Here is a 19,169-nt window from a genome sequence, read left to right as displayed (position 1 = left end):
GATGATTTAATATGGACATATTAGTTAAATTTTAGCAGTCGCTTAACCAAAAATGGTCAGTCAATTTTACCGAAAATCAGCGGTTGCTGGTCACGTTAGACAAAAGTCATTCAGCACAAATATTTTAATAGTAAAATTGTTCGGGGGGAATTCAAAGTGGTTGTTAGACAAATGGTCGTTGAGGACAAGTGGTCGCATCCACAATATTGACTGTACTTACAAATTCCTGCTCCTTGAACATGAAATGATCGGGATTCTTTGTTTTTAAGTCTATTATAGTGGCACTACATTCTGGCCATACACTGTTCATGGCTCTAAAGTAGGTAAGCCTGGGAGCAAGTTTCTGGTAGGCCATATGAACATTCACTAGGCTATGTAGCAGCATGTTCTCTGCTGTGTCATTTGCCATTTGATTGGTTACATAGAAAACTGACCGGCACACCAACTGAAATAAATGACATGAATTAAATTAATTAAATTACATCAAGCAAGCTTCTTTCATTGTCATATCACATGTAAATTTTCTTTTATTACAGGCTTTTTTGCCAACCGTCCAAAACAGAGTGATACATATCTGTGAATTTCAAAGTCAAAATTATAAAATGTGTGATGAAAATACAAAATATATAAAATCTGATTAAAACCACTGAAAAATTATATCAAAATTAAACAATATTTCTTTCTTTTCCATCCCATATCAAACATCTTTCACACAAGAATACCAGGGTTTACATTTTCCCATATTGCAAAAGATCTTATGTACAAATGTGTAGAATCAGAAGTACTTGTTGAAAGGTATTTCATCTTGCACTAAAGAAAATATCATCTTCCATTTTTCTAAGTAGAACTACCTTGCAACATGTAAATATGGTTCTGGTGACTAAAATGGAATGTTCTAAATGCTAAGAAGATAAATACTTGTAACCCAGTGGTTGGTAATAACTTTTCACTGCTATGTGTATTATGTATATTATGCAAAAAAAAAAAAAAAAAAGAAAAAAAAAAGAAGAAAAAAAAAAGACATTTTAAATGCCCTTGGAAAACATATGAGAAAGAGATATATGCCTGAAACATGAAGCCTCAGCAGGCAGAGCTCTAAATATATCATATTTATTAGTTGTCAGTGTGATACTTAGAAGACTGACTTTTAAAGATTACGTTTAAATAAATGCAATTTCCAACAAAATTGAAATGTCTACATTTCCTTTCTTCTTCCAAGTCCTTCTACCTAAATTTACCTGATGTTCATGTACTGAAGCAGAATGGTACATTGTGTGTACAAAGTCATGTATGTATTCATGTACAGCTTCTGTGACACTGTCCTTTTGAGATACACAGCCAAGTACTTTTCCAAGTGCATGCTCACTTAGGACTTTCACTAATGATTCTATTTTTGTTACAGTCCCGTCTCCATCTGCCAAATATACAAAATAAATTGCTGAAGCCCTGCAACACATTTCATTTCTCTTTACCATTTACAAAACTTGTGTTTGACTGTAAATGAATATTTCTCTACAATTCTGATTTTCAAAATACTACAGCATGGAACAAGAGTGACAGAATGTCACAATAATTATACTCCGTCACAGCAAACTACTTTACAATAGCATCATTCGGTATTTGAAAATGGAATTTTAATTTTGTGGTTCATTGTAATTCTTTTGGGTTTTTTTAAGTCTACAAAAAACTCTTTACCAGGTAGTGATACCTTAAAATACACCTCAAATTTGGAAGTAACATCTATGTTGTACCATAAAAAAGTAGTCTTGGTGTTTCCTGACGGTCATCATAAAAACGGTCATCATAAAAAAGTTACAATATAAGTTATTTATAGCAACAACTAAGGGAAGTAAATCTTTCAACCCCACCCTCACCAATCGTAAGTCCAAACAAAAACCCTTACCAGGTAGAGATAAGTCAAAATACACCTCAAAATTGAATGTAACATGCATGTTGTACTACAGAAAAGTGGTCTCAATTTTTCCCTACGGCTAATAATGAAAAAGTTTATATATAAGTCATTTAAAGTAACAGGGAATTTAATCTTTAAAAAAGAAAAAAAAATCAAAAAAAGAAATCCCTCCCACCCCCAAAAAAAAGTTCACGCAAAAATCCTTACCAGGTAGAGATAGGTCAAAACACACTTCAAAATCAAATGTAACATGCATGTTGTACTACTGAAAAGTGGACTCAATTTTCCGCTAAGACTAGTAATGAAAAAGTTACATTATAAGCTATTTATAGTAACAACAAAGGGAAGTAATTCTAATGAAGGGACCTATCCATTAGTTACAACAAAGGGAAGTAATTCTAATGAAGGGACCTGTCCATGACATTCCATTTCACGATGGTGTATAATTGTGCCAGGTTACATCAAAATCCCTCTATGCATGAAGAGGAAATTCTCAAGACAAAGTCATTCTTATATTTGACCTTTGGCCTCTAAGGGTTACCTTGACCTTAGACATAGGGGCCTGGTTCTTGTGCATTACATTCTATCTCATGGTGGTGAACATTTATGCCAATTTATATCAAAACCCTTCTATACATAAAGAAGTAATGCTCCAGACAAATCCATTCTTGAATTTGACCTTTGACCTCCATGTGTTACCTTGACCTTAGGCCTAGGGTTCTTGCGCACGATACTCTGTCTCATAGTGGTGAATATTTGTGCCAGGTTATATCAAAATCCCTCCATCATGAAAAAGAAATGCTCCGGACAAAGTTTTCATTCTAGTATCCTTTGACCTCTATGTGTGGCCTTGACCTTAGACCTAGGAACCTGTTTTCTGCTCATGACATTCCGTCTCATGATGGCAAATAAATGTGCCAAGTTATACCAAATCCCTCCATGCATGAAGAAGATATGCTCCAGACAAATGTATTCCTGAATTTGACCTTTGATCTCTGTGACCTCAACCTTAGACCTAGGGACCTGGTTCTTGTGCATGACACTTCGTCTCATGATTGTAAACAATTGTCCCAAGTTTCATGAAAATCCCTCAATGCATGAAGAAGATATGCTCCGGACAATTTTGGACGCCACCCGCCTGCCAAACAAGGGTGTTCCATAATACGTCCCGTTTTTCAAATGGGTGTAAAAACTAGAGCTATCACTAAAGGTGATGAATGTACCCCCCCCCCCTCCACGCATGCACTGACACAGTACATTGCAATTTGACGCACACAAGATTGCATAATTATGTGGACTGTATGTATATAGACTGTATGTATACAGTATAGTAACAAAAAACAAAGTCCCATAACTATGCAGAATATTTATCTAAAAGAATGTAACATGACCATGCACAACTAGGGTTGGTACTGATCACTTGTGTGAAGTTCCATTAAATTGTGTGCAAGGGTTTGGTAGATTAGGCACGCACAAGATTGCATATGCAGACTGTATGTACATAGTATGTTAACAAGAAACATAGTCCCGTAACTCTGCAATTTTTGTTGCTGAAAGAACCTAACATGCCCCATGCACAACTACTGTTGTTACTGATCACTTGTGTGAAGTTTCATTAAATTGTGTCAAGAGGATGAGGAGAGATGGTGCGAACAAGATTGTGTCTATGTATATAGTATAGTAACAAAAAAACAAAGTCCCATAACTCTGCAATTTTTTTTTCTGAAAGAACCTAACATGCCCCATGCACAACTACTGTTGTTACTGATCACTTGTGTGAAGTTTCATTAAATTGTGTCAAGGGGATGAGGAGAGATGGTGCGCACAAGATTGCGTCTACGTACAGACAGACAACCTGAAACCAGTATACCCCCCCTTACAACTTTGTTGTCGGGGGGGTACAAAAATGGCGAGAGTAATTTATTTATTAATAATTGTTTCAAGTGCTCCTATCATTTGTCCAAAACATAATGACCCTACAATAACTAGCATGGCCAAATTATCATCTTAAAATAGTATTTTGGATTACCTTCAAGATCATGTGATTCTGCAGCTGGGTGAGGTAACTTTAACATTTCACTGATCTGGTTAATCATCAGCCAAGAGAATGGCATATAAGCACTGAAAATGTGCCCTTCACTACCTGTTGTCATGACAACTACTTCTGGTAGGTCACTTTGTCTTGTTGGTGATTGTAAATCTGTGAACTACACAAACACACTTTACACATATTAATCAATTTTTAAATTGAAATGACTATAGGTATTATACCTTCCAGATCACAGCTCATATAAGTATTTCAAGAAAAAGATTTTTCTCATCTAAAACGATATAGTGTCTACACAAAAAGTAACAACAGCACAAATTTGAAAATAACTTAGTGTTTAATTTTAGATCAGATGATAAATGAATTATAAAATATAATGGCACCAGCCAAAATTGAAATTTCTTTTTTTTTTTTTTTTGTTTGTTTAATGTTAGACGACACAATTATAGGTCATATGGCAACTCTCCAACTTTGACTGTAGATGAAGTCCCCAGATGCCCACACCCCCTGAACAATTTCATTATGAGGAGGCACCCTGGTAGATCCATCAACCTTCCGTATTCCAGCTGGATGGTTTCCTAACAGTGAGGCTTGAACCCACATTGGTAAGATGCAGGTGATTCAAAGTCCGCATCCACTGTCCATTGTTACATTTTTCCAAGTTTATACCGACAATGAAACAAACAGACACAAACCTGCAGATTGATGGCATCTACAGTATTAAGGAAAGTCAGCCACAATTCTTGTTTCCACTGGCAGTGTTCCTCTTGTAGTATCTTCAAGTTGTCATTAGTGTCCAAGTAAGCTATAATCCCTGCCAGAATTGGTGAGACTTTATTTTCCAGCGTCTGAATACATGAACGCCTGAAATCAGAATTGGGACATTATTACTTACAGCCAATTACTGTTGAAGCACAAGTCATGATATAACTATGTGTGTTTACTGATAGGATTTTGTGACAGTTAATAAAATTCATATCTTCTTTTGCATGGTACTAGTAAAATGTGAGGTAAACTAGTTTTAAAGTATTTCCAGGAGGATACTTGTGTTGTTAACGGTAAAAAGTTTTTAAGTATTTTTGGGAGGGTACTTTTTGCTGTGCGAGGTAAATAAATAAATTTTAAATTTCCAGCATGGAAATATACTGTGTACATCTAAAAATGCAATGCTTTTTTCTACAATCAATATTTTTTTAACCTGATGACTGACATTTTATTCCATTATCAATACACCTGTAACATTTTATCACACAATTCCATTATTTAGTGTACAAATTCACGTTTGATCAAGCACACAAGGAAAGTTTTAAAAACAAGAGGGCCATGAAGGCCCTGTATTTCACATGACCTATTGACCTAAAGATCATCAAGATCAACATTCTAACCAAGTTTCATTAAGATATGGTCATAAATGTAGCCTCTGAAGTGTTAAGTAGCTTTTCCTTTGATTTGACCAAGTGACCTAGTTTTTGACCCCACATGACCCAGATTCAAACTTGACCTAAAGATCATCAAGATTAACATTCTGATTAAGTTTCATGAAGATACAGTCATAAATGTGGCCTCTAGAGTGTTAACAAGCTTTTCCTTTGATTCGACCTAGTGACCTAGTTTTTGACCCCATCTGACCCAGATTTAAACTTCACCTATAGATCATCAAGATTAACATTTTTGACCAAGTTTCATTAAGATATGGTCATAAAAGTGCACACTACAGTGTTAACAAGATTTTCCTTTCATCTGACCTGGTGACCTAGTTTTTGACCCCAGATGACCCAATATCAAACTCGTCCAAGATTTTATTGAGGGTAACATTCTGACCAAGTTTCATTAAGATTGGGCCAAAATTGTGACCTCTAGTCTAAGAGTGTTAACAAGCTTTTCCTTTGATTTAACCTGGTGACCTAGTTTTTGATCCCACCTGATCTAGATTTGAACTTGACCTATGGATCATCAAGATTAACATTCTGACCAAGTTTCATTAAGGCATGGTCATAAATGTGGCCTCTAGAGTGTTAACTAGCTTTTCCTTTGATTTGACCTAGTGACCTAGTTTTTGACCCTACATTACCCAGTTGAGATCAACAAGATTAACATTCTGTACAAGTTTCATAAAGATACAGTCTTAAATGTGACCTCTACAGTGTTAACAAGCTTTCTCTTTGATTTGACCTAGTGACCTAGTTTTTGACCCTAGATTACCCAATATCAAACTCATCCAAGATTTTATTGAGGGTAACATTCTGACGAAGTTTCATTAACATTGGGCCAAAATTGTGACCTCTAGAGTGGTAATAAGCTTTACCTTTGATCCAACCTGGTGACCTAGTTTTTGATCCCAGATTACCCAATATCAAACTCGTCCAAGATTTTGTTTAGGGTAACATTCTGACCAAGTTTCATTAAGATTGGGCCAAAATTGTGACCTCTAGCTTTTCCTTCCATTTGACCTGGTGACCTAGTTTTTGACCCCAGATTACCCAATATTAAACTCGTCCAAGATTTTATTGAGGGTAACATTCTGACGAAGTTTCATTAACATTGGGCCAAAATTGTGACCTCTAGAGTGTTAACAAGCTTTTCTTTTGATTTGACCTGGTGACCTAGTTTTTGACCCCAGATGACCCAATATCGAACTCGTCCAAGATTTTACTGCAGGTAACATTCTGACCAAGTTTCATTAAGATTAGGTCAAAATTGTGACCTTTAGAGTGTTTACAGTAAAACTGTTGACGACGGACGAACAGACGGACACAGGGCGATCACAAAAGCTCACCTTGAGCACTTCCTGCTCAGGTGAGCTAAAAATCAAGGGTCAAAACGCTGCACTTCTAGATGTGCTAAGCATATATTTCCTGCATGTTTCTTATACTGCATTAATTCTTTGAGGTGAGGGGAAAATGTAGAAATATCTTTAAAGCTGTTTTAATGATTCCTGTCCTGCACAAGGTAAGCTACTTATAAAGCATTTCCATGCACAATATGTTATTTTTTAAGAACATGCAAATATATAATATTTTACCAATATAATACATCAAAATGAAAGTGTTTGGAAAGTATCCTTGGAAAGATTCACCTGAAAACATTATGCTTCTGAAATCTACAACATCTACCTAATCAAAAATACATACCGAAATGTTCCCGCTTTATTGATATTTTCCGAAGCAGCAGCTTCATTGATCAGCCAGTGATGTGCCATGTGTGCAACATGAGTCTTTGTTTCCTTCTCTTTCAGCAGTTTAGCTATCAGACAACATACTCCATGCAGGAAGGATGCTTGGCCTGGGTAGAGATTGATAAAAAACAATTACAGACCAATACAGTACTTTTTTTTTCTTTTCATTAGTTTAATTACATGATGCATAATGTTTTTAAACAAATTGACATGGAATCACACATTACAGTGGTTATTTGTTAATTAGAACATATAATCAATGCCGTCATCGCAAATGTGTACTACAATGTAATAACCAATAATGAACATGAATTGGATTTGCCGATTCATATGACTTATTTTTTATAGCATACATGGAACATGCACATCTGTTCTATGAAATCAATCAATTAATGAAATAATATTTCTGTTCTTGACGTAGTATTTCCTTTTTTAAAATACAAGTGGTCAGTTAAGTCTACTGTATCAGGGGTAAGACCTACTGACCTCAAAATAAATTTGGGTCATCTGTTGGTCATGATCAACCTCCCTATTAAGTTTTGTGATCCTAAGCCCAAGCGTGCTCAAGTTATCATGCTGAAATGGTTCAACTGTTCTTGGTCATTTTGATCTTGACCTTTGACTTACTGACCTCAAAATCAACAGGGGTCATCTGCTGGACCTCAACGCCTCAAAATCAACTTCAGGTTTCGGTGATACCTATGCTCAAATCAATAGGGCCATCTAACACTCCCTATCAAGTTTCATCCTAAGCCAAGTTCTTGAGTTATCAGGAAACCGTTTCAACTGTTCTGGTCACTTGACCTTGACCTTTGGCCTCATAATCAATATGGGGCATCGCTGGTCATGACCAACCTCCCTATCAATTTCATGATCCTAGCACAGATTCTTGATTTATCATCTGGAAATCCGTTTAACTGTTCTGGGTCACTGTGACCTTGACCTTTGGCCTCAAAATCAATGGGTCATCTGCTGGTCATGACCAACCTCCCTTCAATTTCATGATCCATAGGCCAAGATTTCTTGATTATCATCTGGAAATCGTTTAACTGTTCTGGGTCACTGTGACCTTGACCTTTGACCTACTGGCCTCAAAATCAATAAGGGTCATCTGCTGGTCATGACCAACCTCCCTTTCAAGTTTCATGATCATAGGCACAAGCTTTCTTGAATTACCATCCGGAGACTGTTTAACTGTTCTGGGTTACTGTGACCTTGATCTTTGAGCTACTGATCTCAAAATCATTAGGGGTCATCATCTTGTCATGACCAACCTCTCTATCAACTTTCATGAACCTAGGTCCAACTATTCTTGACTTATCCGGATATCGTTTAACTGTTCTGGGTCACTGTGACCTTGACCTTTGAGCTACTGACCTCAAAATCAACAGGGGTCATCTGCTGGTCATGGCCAACCTCCCTATCAAGTTTCATGATTTTAGGCACAAGTGTTCTCGAGTTATCATCTGGAAACCGTTTCACTGTTCAGGGTCACAGTGACTTTGACCTACTGGCCTTAAAATCAATAGGGGCCATCTGCTGGTCATGACCAACCTCCCTATCAACTTTCATGATCCTAGGTCCAAGATTTCTTGATTTATCATCTGGAAATCGTTTAACTGTTCTGGGTCACTGTGACCTTGACCTTTGACCTACTGACCTCAAAATCAATAAGGGTCATCTGCTGGTCATGACCAACCTCCCTATCAAGTTTCATGATCATAGGCACAAGCGTTCTTGAATTACCATCCAGAGACCGTTTAACTGTTCTGGGTTACTGTGACCTTGATCTTTGACCTACTGATCTCAAAATCATTAGGGGTCATCTGCTTGTCATGATCAACCTCTCTATCAACTTTCATGAACCTAGGTCCAACCATTCTTGACTTATCATCCGGATATTGTTTAACTGTTCTGGGTCACTGTAACCTTGACCTTTGACCTACTGACCTCAAAATCAACAGGGGTCATCTGCTGGTCATGGCCAACCTCCCTATCAAGTTTCATGATCCTAGGCACAAGTGTTCTCAAGTTATCATCTGGAAACCGTTTAACCGTTCAGGGTCACAGTGACTTTGACCTTTGACCTACTGGCCTTAAAATCAATAGGGGCCATCTGCTGGTCATGACCAACCTCCCTATCAAAATTCATGATCATAGGCCTAAGCATTCTTGAGTTAATATCCAGAAACGGTTTAACTGTTCCAGGTCACTGTGACCTTGACCTTTGGCAGGTTGGCCACAAAATTAAGAGGGGTCATCTGCTGGTCATGATCAATCTCCCTATTAAGTTTCATGATCCTAGGTTCAAGCCTTCTTAAGTTATCATCCGGAAACCAATTGGTCTACATATCGACCGATCGACTGATCAACCAACATCTGCAGAACAATATATCCCTCGTTCGAAGCGGGGCATGACAATGTTGAACATTCATGCCAAGTTACATCAAAATCTCACCATGCATGAAGAAGAAATTCTGCGGACAAACTTCCATTTGACCTTTGACCTCCAATTGTGACCCTGACCTTTGAGATAGGAACATGGGATATGCACATGACATTCCTTCTAATTGAGGTAAACATTCATGCCAAATATAAACAAGACTGGTCCATGCATGTCAAAGTTATGGTCCCGAAACAATCAGACTGACACACACGCACATAAACAGACTTGCCAAAAGTGATGACTATATTGAGCTCACTGCAAATCGGCTCAAAAATAAGATAGCACTTCATCTTATCAGTCTTGTGAAAAAGATGCAAGCTGATCCACTATTACCAGGAGTCCTAGACAGCTGAATAGTCAAATCTGAAAACGTTACAATATGATGCACAATGTCTGTAAATCTAAACTTATAGCAATACATTCTCTAACACTACCTTCTACTTGTTCTTGGTGTAGAAGTTTCAAAACAAGTGCCACTCTGTCTGTTTCTTTACTTGTATTTTCCTCTTTATCTTTCACCATAGACAGTGCTGCCTGTACACAAGCTAATATTAGTCCTTTTACATTTAATCTATGTTGACCATAACCTTGACTGAAACTGAAACCTTCACCACCATGTTTATCAACATTTCTTAAATCTAGAAGTACATCATCTAACTGCAGTGGTGCACCCCTCAGTCTATTTTCAAGGTCATTTGTAATCATGTCTTCGTCCATTCTCTGTCTCTGTGATACATGTCTGCCTTCAGCTTCACTCCATTCCATTTCCTCTGCTCCTGAACCACTGTATAATTATAGTGTTGTGTTTACATTAACATAAGTCAAGACAGATTAATTAAGGCTAACAATGACCAAAACTTTAAAGTCTACATCTGAATGCAAAACTTTAGTCACTGCTTGTTCAAACCTACTAGTATGTACTGGTTTTTGTTCTGAAGGTATGCAAATTGCTTGTGAATGGTTGCCAAACCATAACAGAAATAGTCAGATTAAAACTGGTGTTGTCCTTTAACAGAAACTGGCTGGGAAAACAAAAGATGTCTTTGTAAAAATTAACTAACTTTGTTTTCATAATCAAAATCTTATATGCTGACAGCAATGGAAATAACAATTTTATTTACATCAAAACATTTATGAATTTCTTTTAGAATAAAAAACTTTCTTACGCTTCTCTTGGGATTTCTTCATCAATTTCCATAGCAGACGGTTCCACTACGGCATCAGTGAAGAGTTTAGCTACGGACTTCCCTTGCATATCCTGTACTGTAGGCATATTCATGTCTGCTGTGTACAAGTCATCTATATGTGCTGAGTGCCAAATTCCACACTGGAAATAATGTTTATACAATAGTTACCAGAGCTCCAGATAAGCTGCGTATTTGCGTATTTACGCAATTAAAATTGCAGAAAACCCAATTGAATTCATACAGTGTGCGTACTGAAACACAATTAAAATTCCTAATACCCAATTCGTAAAAAATAGCTTGCGTATCGCATTTTCCTTATAACTAGAACGGGTACGAGACTTTAACGCTAGATTTGACTGACTGGTTATACGTTACTGCAGAACAGGTTGCAATTTATTGGAAAAATAACAGGACCATTCAGTCGGCTGATCGGTGTTATTTGGACGCTTTGTAAACAATTTTACGCCGATAAAATGTAAGAGGTTGCAGGAAAAAACATTGTTGCAGCACAAACAAACAAATTAGTGGGATATTTTGCTGTTCAACAATGACAGTTATCTGTTTGTGACGATGTAGTGTCACCAATACTGGATGACATCTTTTGGGAGAATGCATATTGCGGTGACCACATGGTTCGGGATATTGTGGATGAACTGATCTCAGAAAAAGTGAAAAAGAAAACAACAGTATGAAACATTCATTACAATTTTAAATACATTTTTGTATTAAACATTGAAGGGCGCCATTAAAATACTTAGTCAGTCCTGTTTAATGATATATACCATGTATACTGTAAGCAAAAAAATACTCAATTGTTAGTGCGAGATTGGTAAAATACCCAATTGGTTTTAGCAAATACCCAATTACTTCTGAAAAGGCTGGGTAATGATATTATTTTTACCCAATTCAAATTTCCAATACCCAATTCAGACAAAAAGTGATGGGTAAATACCCAATTGCACCAAAAGCTTATCTGGAGCTCTGCAGTTACACATTGACGAGTCTTCAATGGCCATTTGGCAGCTGTTAGAAGTTTCAAAATCAATAGAGTCTTCTATTATATTTCAATTTCTGCTGTGTTTCACACTACTTCAAAATTGTATGAGTTATAGTTTTTGTGCTTTTCACTCCCTATCATTGCCATCTATCATTGTAAACTATTTACGTTCATATTCTTGTAACATGATTTAAAGTTATTGCCGTAAATGCCCAGATGTGAGAATTATCATATCATAAAACATCATTAACAGGCAATAGTTACCTGAAATCCAGTGAATGAGGCACCCCTAGGAAGCTGAACAATGAAAACAACATGTACTGGTGCTCGCAGCTCATCACGCATCTTTTCAAATTCATCCATGACACAGTAACGAGCACAAGCTATCAAATTGGCATTCACATCACCCGAGTCACACTGTATTACCATCAGGCTTGGATCTTTGTCTGTACTCTGAATGTGCTGCCTTTAATAAATAAAACGGAACAATCAAGAAACTGTACTGACAGGTACAATGAATAAACAAGTTTATGTGTTTTAAAAACCCAACCACAGTCTAGTTCATACAGTAACCATCAAGGTGCCCCTGTCGTCATGAATTCGGGTACATATGGCAAAGGGGTCAAAAACCTCTAAGCTATCTAAATGACATCTTCATATAAAAGAACTGTGTATCCCGTAGAACTGTGTATTCGTTTCAAGCTTCAAAGTGGTATGAAGCAAGCAGTTAAAGTTTCAAATTTAATCAGCATGAGCTCTATGAACTAAGAAATAAACTTTAAGGAAAGGATACTTACTGGATTCTGTTACTAAACTGTTGTTCTGTATCGAAGGAAGACAAGGTTTCAAGTAGAAGAATTCTCTCCACATTTATTCCTGTCGCCTTACTGATTTCTCCCTTGTGAACACTTGCCATCAGTTTGGAATGGGTAGTTACCTAGAAAAATCAAAACCTCTAACAGTTAAACGTGCTAAGCTAAATAAAGTAAAGCAGGAGTAAATGCAATCATAAACTTTCATCATCCTAAAACAAAATTTTAGGGAACCAGGAAATCTTACTGTTGGTTTTGCTTAATCAGCAACATCATAATTTCAGTGCAAAAATGTGGTTAGGTGCATCTTTATGTCATAGCAGTTAACTTGTTTTTGCCCTGTGCAAATATATCAGACACACAAAAATTAAACATATTTTTGTTTGGGGTTTAACACCATTTTTGTTTTGGCAATTAATCTAACCATTGTTCCTGGATTCTGTACCAGTAAAACTCTGTTCTCAGCAGGTCACTGCCAACTTCCCCGCATGAACCAGAGAGTGGAGGATGAATGGTTTCAGACATGGTGTCTTTTATAAAACTGCCATGTAGAACATACCCCTGACTGAACTCACAACCTCGCAATTTGTAAATCTGTGCTCTCCCTATTGAGCTTAAAAAGCAGGCTATTAAACATTTACTACAAATAAAATGGAAAAAATTAACCTGTGAACCTGGCATTATCAGTACTAAATTACATTTGTAACAAATTCTTTCTCTTGACCGGAAAATAAATTCTTACCTGAGCAAAAAGTTGTCTGCATTGTTGCTGTACAATTTTCACATTTACATACTGTATGAGACTGTCATGTGCTTGTCTGGTGAAGTACCATTTATTCAGCAAAGTTTTCTCTTGGTTAGACAGACTACTGTGGTCTAGTCTGACCAGGGATTCAGGTGTGGCACACCATAGCAACACTGACTTAGCCTCTTGTAAGACCTAAAATTACAGAATATAATTTCCTTTAAAACTTGAATCATATTCAACTTAATTTACTACATAAATTTTGTTCTATTTTGCTATAAATAAATCTTAAACATCATATCTGAATCATTTAACTTATCTTAACAATTAACTTGAAGAATGACATTACTTTCTTGAGGACTTATTGGTGTAAAAATATATTTGAAACTGATGGGGTGGAGGTGATGGGGCACTTTGAACAAGGGGAGTGAAAAATCAACTGGTAGGATATTTCCGCCAATGAAAGAACTGAGGAAAAATGACCATTACGCTGGACTTAAAAAAACATGTCATAATGCTTGCAGCCATCCAATTCTGGTTTTACTGCTACAGTACAGTAAAGATCAATAGCTAGAGGCAGCATGAGGATGAGCAAAATGATCAAATTTTCCTGGATTTATGTGCCAATACCAGGAAAATGGCCAGTAATAAATTAATTTATCATGCAGTGTTCCACAGTATATTTATTCAAACAACAGATCCATTATTCGCTATAATTATGACTTGTGAAGTCGCAAAATCTTGTGATAAATTGGCCAATCTCGGATCTTACCATAAATCTGTATTGCTACTATCTTATCTGTGGTAAGTTGACTTACATTAAAAAGTGGAATATGACATAATGATTATGTTATCCTAACCTTTAAATTTAATCGTAACCAGAGATCCAAAAGTCAGATTAAATTATGGAAATTGCAAACACTTGTCCTCAAGGTTAGAAAGCAGCTACCTATTTTGTTTAAGCATGTCAGTAAAATATAAGAAATATTAATTCTACAATTATTAAAAGTATTTAAATTTTTCATCAACTATTATTGTACCTTACTTTAATGACGAAAAAAGTACATATATTTCGCTCTATAGAAAACAAACCTGTGTATCCCTATCCTTCTCATTTTCTATATGTTCATGCTTGCTCCAAACATCTAGAACAATAGCAGAGCATGTGTCCTCATGGTAACCAATGAAAACATCTCCAACTTTTGTTGCCGCTTTGTTACCCCTTAAATACAAAATGAAATAATTTAATCATCAAATAAACAAGAGCTGTTTGTAAAACACATACGCCCACCCCCCACCATGATGACTTGTTGGAGACATGAGAGGTCGTAGTTTTCAATACATTCACCTGCTTACCATACACAGTAATCCTATAAAGATTGACTACTGTATGCCAAAGCCTTCTTTAGTTACTGAGTGAAAACCAATTTCAGTCTCAGGTCACTGTAAACTTCACCTTTGACCTGCTGACCGTCAAAACAATTGAATTCATCTTCTGACCACACACATCTTAATCATCCTATGAAGTTTAACCATTGTAAGACCAAGCACTCTCAAGTTAATTGGAAACCAAACTTAATGGTCTACCAAACCAACTGACAGCTGGAATTATCTACATACAGTAAGCAAAACAAAATAGCCTTTTTTTAAGAGGGCATCAGTTTGTCAAATCTTTATGTCAAAAACTTGCACATTCCCACTCTCTATCTATATAAACTTTTATTTATTAAGTCAAAAGTAAACACTGTGCAATTAAAGCTTTACCTTGACTGTCTAGTGAATCATTAAACTCTGGACTTTTTTATACAAGACTTGCTACTATTTTCATATCAGAACTTTCTCGACATAATCCAATAATATGAAAGACTATACCTATGTGTAAAACCAACATTTCTCTGTGTGACAAACTGTTTTGCCCATTCTTCTAACTTTTGCACAACCTGCTGTTGTTCGGAGGACAGCATGGTGTTAATTGTAAGGAAATGTTTTTCTAGACGATTTATCAACGGTATCGGAAACTTCTTGTATACTGTCTGCTTCTCTGCTACCACTATCAATCTATAATTAACATAATTCAAAACGTAACATAAAATTAAACACTAATTGTAGTAATATATGACCATGCTATATTCTTTAATGTCATATAATTTATCATTGCTGAGTAATCTTGACAGTTATCAATGTTCAACACCATATATTTAAACTTTAACAGCAGATGACCCATTATGGTTAAATCATAAATGGCTTCTAATTAATGATCTGAAGTGTATGTACCTTTCTTATTCCTGCCAATAATACAGAGGAAGTTATAACTATTTATATGCTGACAACTATTTACCTTTCACAACAAAACTGGCTTACCTGAAGTTCTTGTGTACTGGACACTTGACTCTATGTGTTCCCAGTCCAAGGTCAACATATCTCTCACCACCAAAGTACACATAGTATTGGTTGAGGGCATCATACAAACTTTCATAGAGGTTCTCTAGATTCAGTAAAACAACTGTGTTTCCTGTCTCCATACACACTTTGATCTTGTTGATGTTCCGACATACCTGTACAAAACACATGCTAATGTTAATAATAGTTACATCATTATATGTTCAACTAACCAATAGTAATGTATTGTGCAATCTTCAACTTCGTCATATTTTTCAGGTAGAATGTGCATACAATGTTGACCTAATTCTTGTTTTTTCTAATTTCAATGTGGGACTTACTTGCTTTCTGCACATTACCATTTGTATGAAACTGACATTTTCACAACAATAACTTAGGTGAAAGACAAACAAACTGCAATAGTTTTTTGTTTTTTTTATGTAACACCAGGGCAAAATAATTTTGGTTAGGGAATCAAATGAAGGACAGCAAGGCTATTGCAGGAAACATGAGCCAAAGTTTTCCTAACCAGGGGCGGCAAATTCAATTGTCCCTATTGCCCAGGTTGTCCCAAAGCTTGTACGGACAAGTAAAATTTGACCAGAATTTACTATATAACTATCATACAGACAAATAAAAGATAGCAAATGACAAAAACGGACAAGCAAGTCAAAATTAGATTTCGCCGGCCCTGCTAACATACTGCACCTGATAATGACAGAATTTACCTGTGTATATTCCTGGTCACTTCTGAAGCTGCTACCAAATATGGTAATAGGTCTGATATCACTGCTCCTTGACAGTATCTGTTGTTGTATGATGGTCAGTGTTCCATAGTTCTCCGTCAACAACAGAAGGTATCTGCTTTCACTGTATTTCAGCAACAGACAAAAAAAAACTTGCATTCATCAGTGCTTTCAAAATAAGAGTTTCCATATTAACAAGAGCTGTCACTATTGGTGACAAATGCCCCCGCAGCACCTTGACCTTTGACCTGGTGACCTTGACCTCTGACCTGGTGACCCTAAAGTCAGTAGGGGTCGTGTACTCAATAAGTACTATCAGTATGTGAAGTCTGAAGGTCCTGGGTGCAGTGGTTCGCGAGTAAAGTGCCTTCATACAAAAAGTTAAAGTTGGCCTCTATGACCTTGACCTTTGACCTGGCGATACCAAAGTCAGTAGGGGTCGTGTACTCAATGAGTACTATCAGCATGTGAAGTTTGAAGGTCCTGGGTGCAGTGGTTCCCGAGTAAAGTGCCTTCATGCAAAAAGTTAACATTGTCCCCTGTGACCTTGACCTTGAACCTGGCAACCCCAAAGCCAGTAGAGGTCGTGTCCTCAATGAGTACTATCGGCATGTGAAGTTTGAAGGTCCTGGGTGCAGTGGTTCACGAGTAAAGTGCCTTCATGCAAAAGTTAACATTGGCCCCTGTGACCTTGACCTTGAACCTGGTAACCCCAGTCAGTAGGGCTTTGAAGTTTGAAGGTTCTGGGTGCAGTGGTTCACAAGCAAAGTGCCTTCATGCAAAAAGTTAATGTTGTGACTAACAAACAAACGGGCAGTTGAAAACTAATATGCCTCCCTTCGGGGGCATAAAAACATTTGTAAAAAGTATTTGAAACTAGTTTTTCCTTCAGAAAAATAAGTTGGAATCATGTTCATTGTATGACAGTTCCAAACAATGAATTAATATATAACTGATTCGGAACTGGTAGTTATATACCTTTGAATACGTTATCAAATACATTATCATAGATGTTTTCATTATTTTTAGACACTGACATTACCTTTTCATTTTATTTGTATCAAACAGACAAGCTTGTACAAGGCCAGCTGGTGTGCAATCGGGATCTGTGAGCTTTGGCTGAAATAATTCAAATATGAAGGATCATAGTTATACCATGTGATGACACCCAACAACTTGAATTTTATTTCTATTAATGTTTTTACCTTCTGTATTTTAATGGTGTTAACTCTTTAAAAAGACATGTACATGTTCAATTTCAATTATTTCAAATAAATTCCAAGACTATCAAAAATTTCACTGACCAAATGTACATTAAGTTTGTACAAAGCAAGTGAAATAAAAAGACAGACTTCCTACCCTTTTTTCAAAATGGACTCTAGTGGCGAGGTTCTTCCTGAAGCTCTCAACTGGATTGACTTGATCAAGGCCACCAAAGTTTCTCTTGATTGCGTGTAACATCTCATGCCAGGTTGGTGGTTGCTTGGACTTCTCCACAAAACTGTACACCATCTTAACCAAGCTGAAACACAAGTCAGAGGGAAAGATAGTGACTAAACTCAGAAACAGCAAAAGGAATCATACAGAAAATGAAAACTTCATCTCTATTCAATTAAAAAAAGTATAATGTCTTAAGTTCTGTGAGCAAATTATCTGTTGGCAGATGAAGTCACACAAAGCAATTTAGGTGATATGGTGACTCCCTCCCCAGCTTTTGACAGTAGAGGTAAACTACATTTACTTCTCTGAAGCCTTATCATAATCAGGCACGAGTTGACACCCAGATCAAACCACTGACATTTCTTTAACCAGATGGATGACAGTTTCTTTGTTTTTGTCTGATTTAGAGTGACAAAATGTAAATCATACAGCATTTTGTCCCATTTTCGATATTAGGGAAAGACTCCAGGTGACCCACTTCGCATTGTTTCAGGTAAGTGTGCACACCTGGGTAGAACCAAAGACCTTCCGTAAGCCAGCTAGATGGCTACCTCATTAAACTTGTACACATCAAGCAACGTTTCAAGGGGCAAGTGATTTGAAGTCAACATCCATATCTACTAAACAGTGGGCACCCGTAAAAGCTGTGTATTACCTGTAGAAGTCTCTCAGTCCGTAGAATTCTCTCATACTCTGTGAGGCCTTCTGAAAGATTTCTAAGTAAGAAATAGCCATGGGTTCTATTAATGGGTTGATCCAGTTGCCCAATTTATCTTTTGTACTGCATATACCACTGAAATATAAACAGTAGCATACTTTCTCCCATTCTTTTCAAGCAGTTGAGACTATTATAGTACAAATTTCAAATTTGGACAGTGAGCATGTATATAATTATGATTTCATGCTGCATCAATCTGGAAAAGTATAAGCTTTTATATCAGGACTTTCATATGTTTTACCAAACTGTTCCCTACTATCACAAATGTGTCTTAAATGATAACCGTGACATTGAATTATCAAAGCATATCATAAGATTTATTTTTGAAATGAGTAACAATGACATACGTAGCACTGTTGATGAGTTCTTCCAGATCAGGTACTTCTCTCTGTACTAGAATTCCTCGATTCATTTTGGCAGGATCTAACGCCCAGTTTGATATACCAATAAATGCAACCTATGAAAAAGTACATATAAGTTCTCTCCCTCCATTGCTAAAACAAAGGAAACTTGAAAGGTGTTTTAGGAGGAAAAGAACGTCTCCCTGTCTATTTAATATTATATG

At 36.6% G+C, this 19,169-nt stretch overlaps 1 protein-coding gene across 1 annotated transcript in view; it reads right to left on the bottom strand.

The window, feature by feature from the left end:
- Nucleotides 1-19,169, bottom strand: part of LOC123552656 (E3 ubiquitin-protein ligase rnf213-alpha-like) — a 123,284-nt gene that overhangs the window by 26,837 nt on the left and 77,278 nt on the right. The window contains exons 44-61 of the mRNA XM_053540035.1: nucleotides 18,952-19,061; nucleotides 18,542-18,679; nucleotides 17,806-17,968; nucleotides 17,489-17,565; nucleotides 16,429-16,570; nucleotides 15,683-15,876; nucleotides 15,194-15,379; nucleotides 14,414-14,543; nucleotides 13,319-13,516; nucleotides 12,562-12,701; nucleotides 12,029-12,230; nucleotides 10,747-10,907; nucleotides 10,015-10,364; nucleotides 7,091-7,241; nucleotides 4,655-4,823; nucleotides 3,942-4,119; nucleotides 1,239-1,414; nucleotides 221-445 (exon numbers count right to left, since the gene is read on the bottom strand). Coding sequence (XP_053396010.1) covers nucleotides 221-445; nucleotides 1,239-1,414; nucleotides 3,942-4,119; nucleotides 4,655-4,823; nucleotides 7,091-7,241; nucleotides 10,015-10,364; nucleotides 10,747-10,907; nucleotides 12,029-12,230; nucleotides 12,562-12,701; nucleotides 13,319-13,516; nucleotides 14,414-14,543; nucleotides 15,194-15,379; nucleotides 15,683-15,876; nucleotides 16,429-16,570; nucleotides 17,489-17,565; nucleotides 17,806-17,968; nucleotides 18,542-18,679; nucleotides 18,952-19,061 — 3,090 coding nt within the window. The remainder of the gene's footprint in view (nucleotides 1-220; nucleotides 446-1,238; nucleotides 1,415-3,941; nucleotides 4,120-4,654; nucleotides 4,824-7,090; nucleotides 7,242-10,014; nucleotides 10,365-10,746; nucleotides 10,908-12,028; nucleotides 12,231-12,561; nucleotides 12,702-13,318; nucleotides 13,517-14,413; nucleotides 14,544-15,193; nucleotides 15,380-15,682; nucleotides 15,877-16,428; nucleotides 16,571-17,488; nucleotides 17,566-17,805; nucleotides 17,969-18,541; nucleotides 18,680-18,951; nucleotides 19,062-19,169) is intronic.

This window comes from Mercenaria mercenaria, chromosome 4 (assembly GCF_021730395.1).
Source record: "Mercenaria mercenaria strain notata chromosome 4, MADL_Memer_1, whole genome shotgun sequence".
Taxonomy (NCBI): domain Eukaryota; kingdom Metazoa; phylum Mollusca; class Bivalvia; order Venerida; family Veneridae; genus Mercenaria; species Mercenaria mercenaria.
The sequence above is the reverse complement of the archived record's forward strand: the minus strand, read 5'-3'. Positions and strand labels throughout refer to the sequence as shown.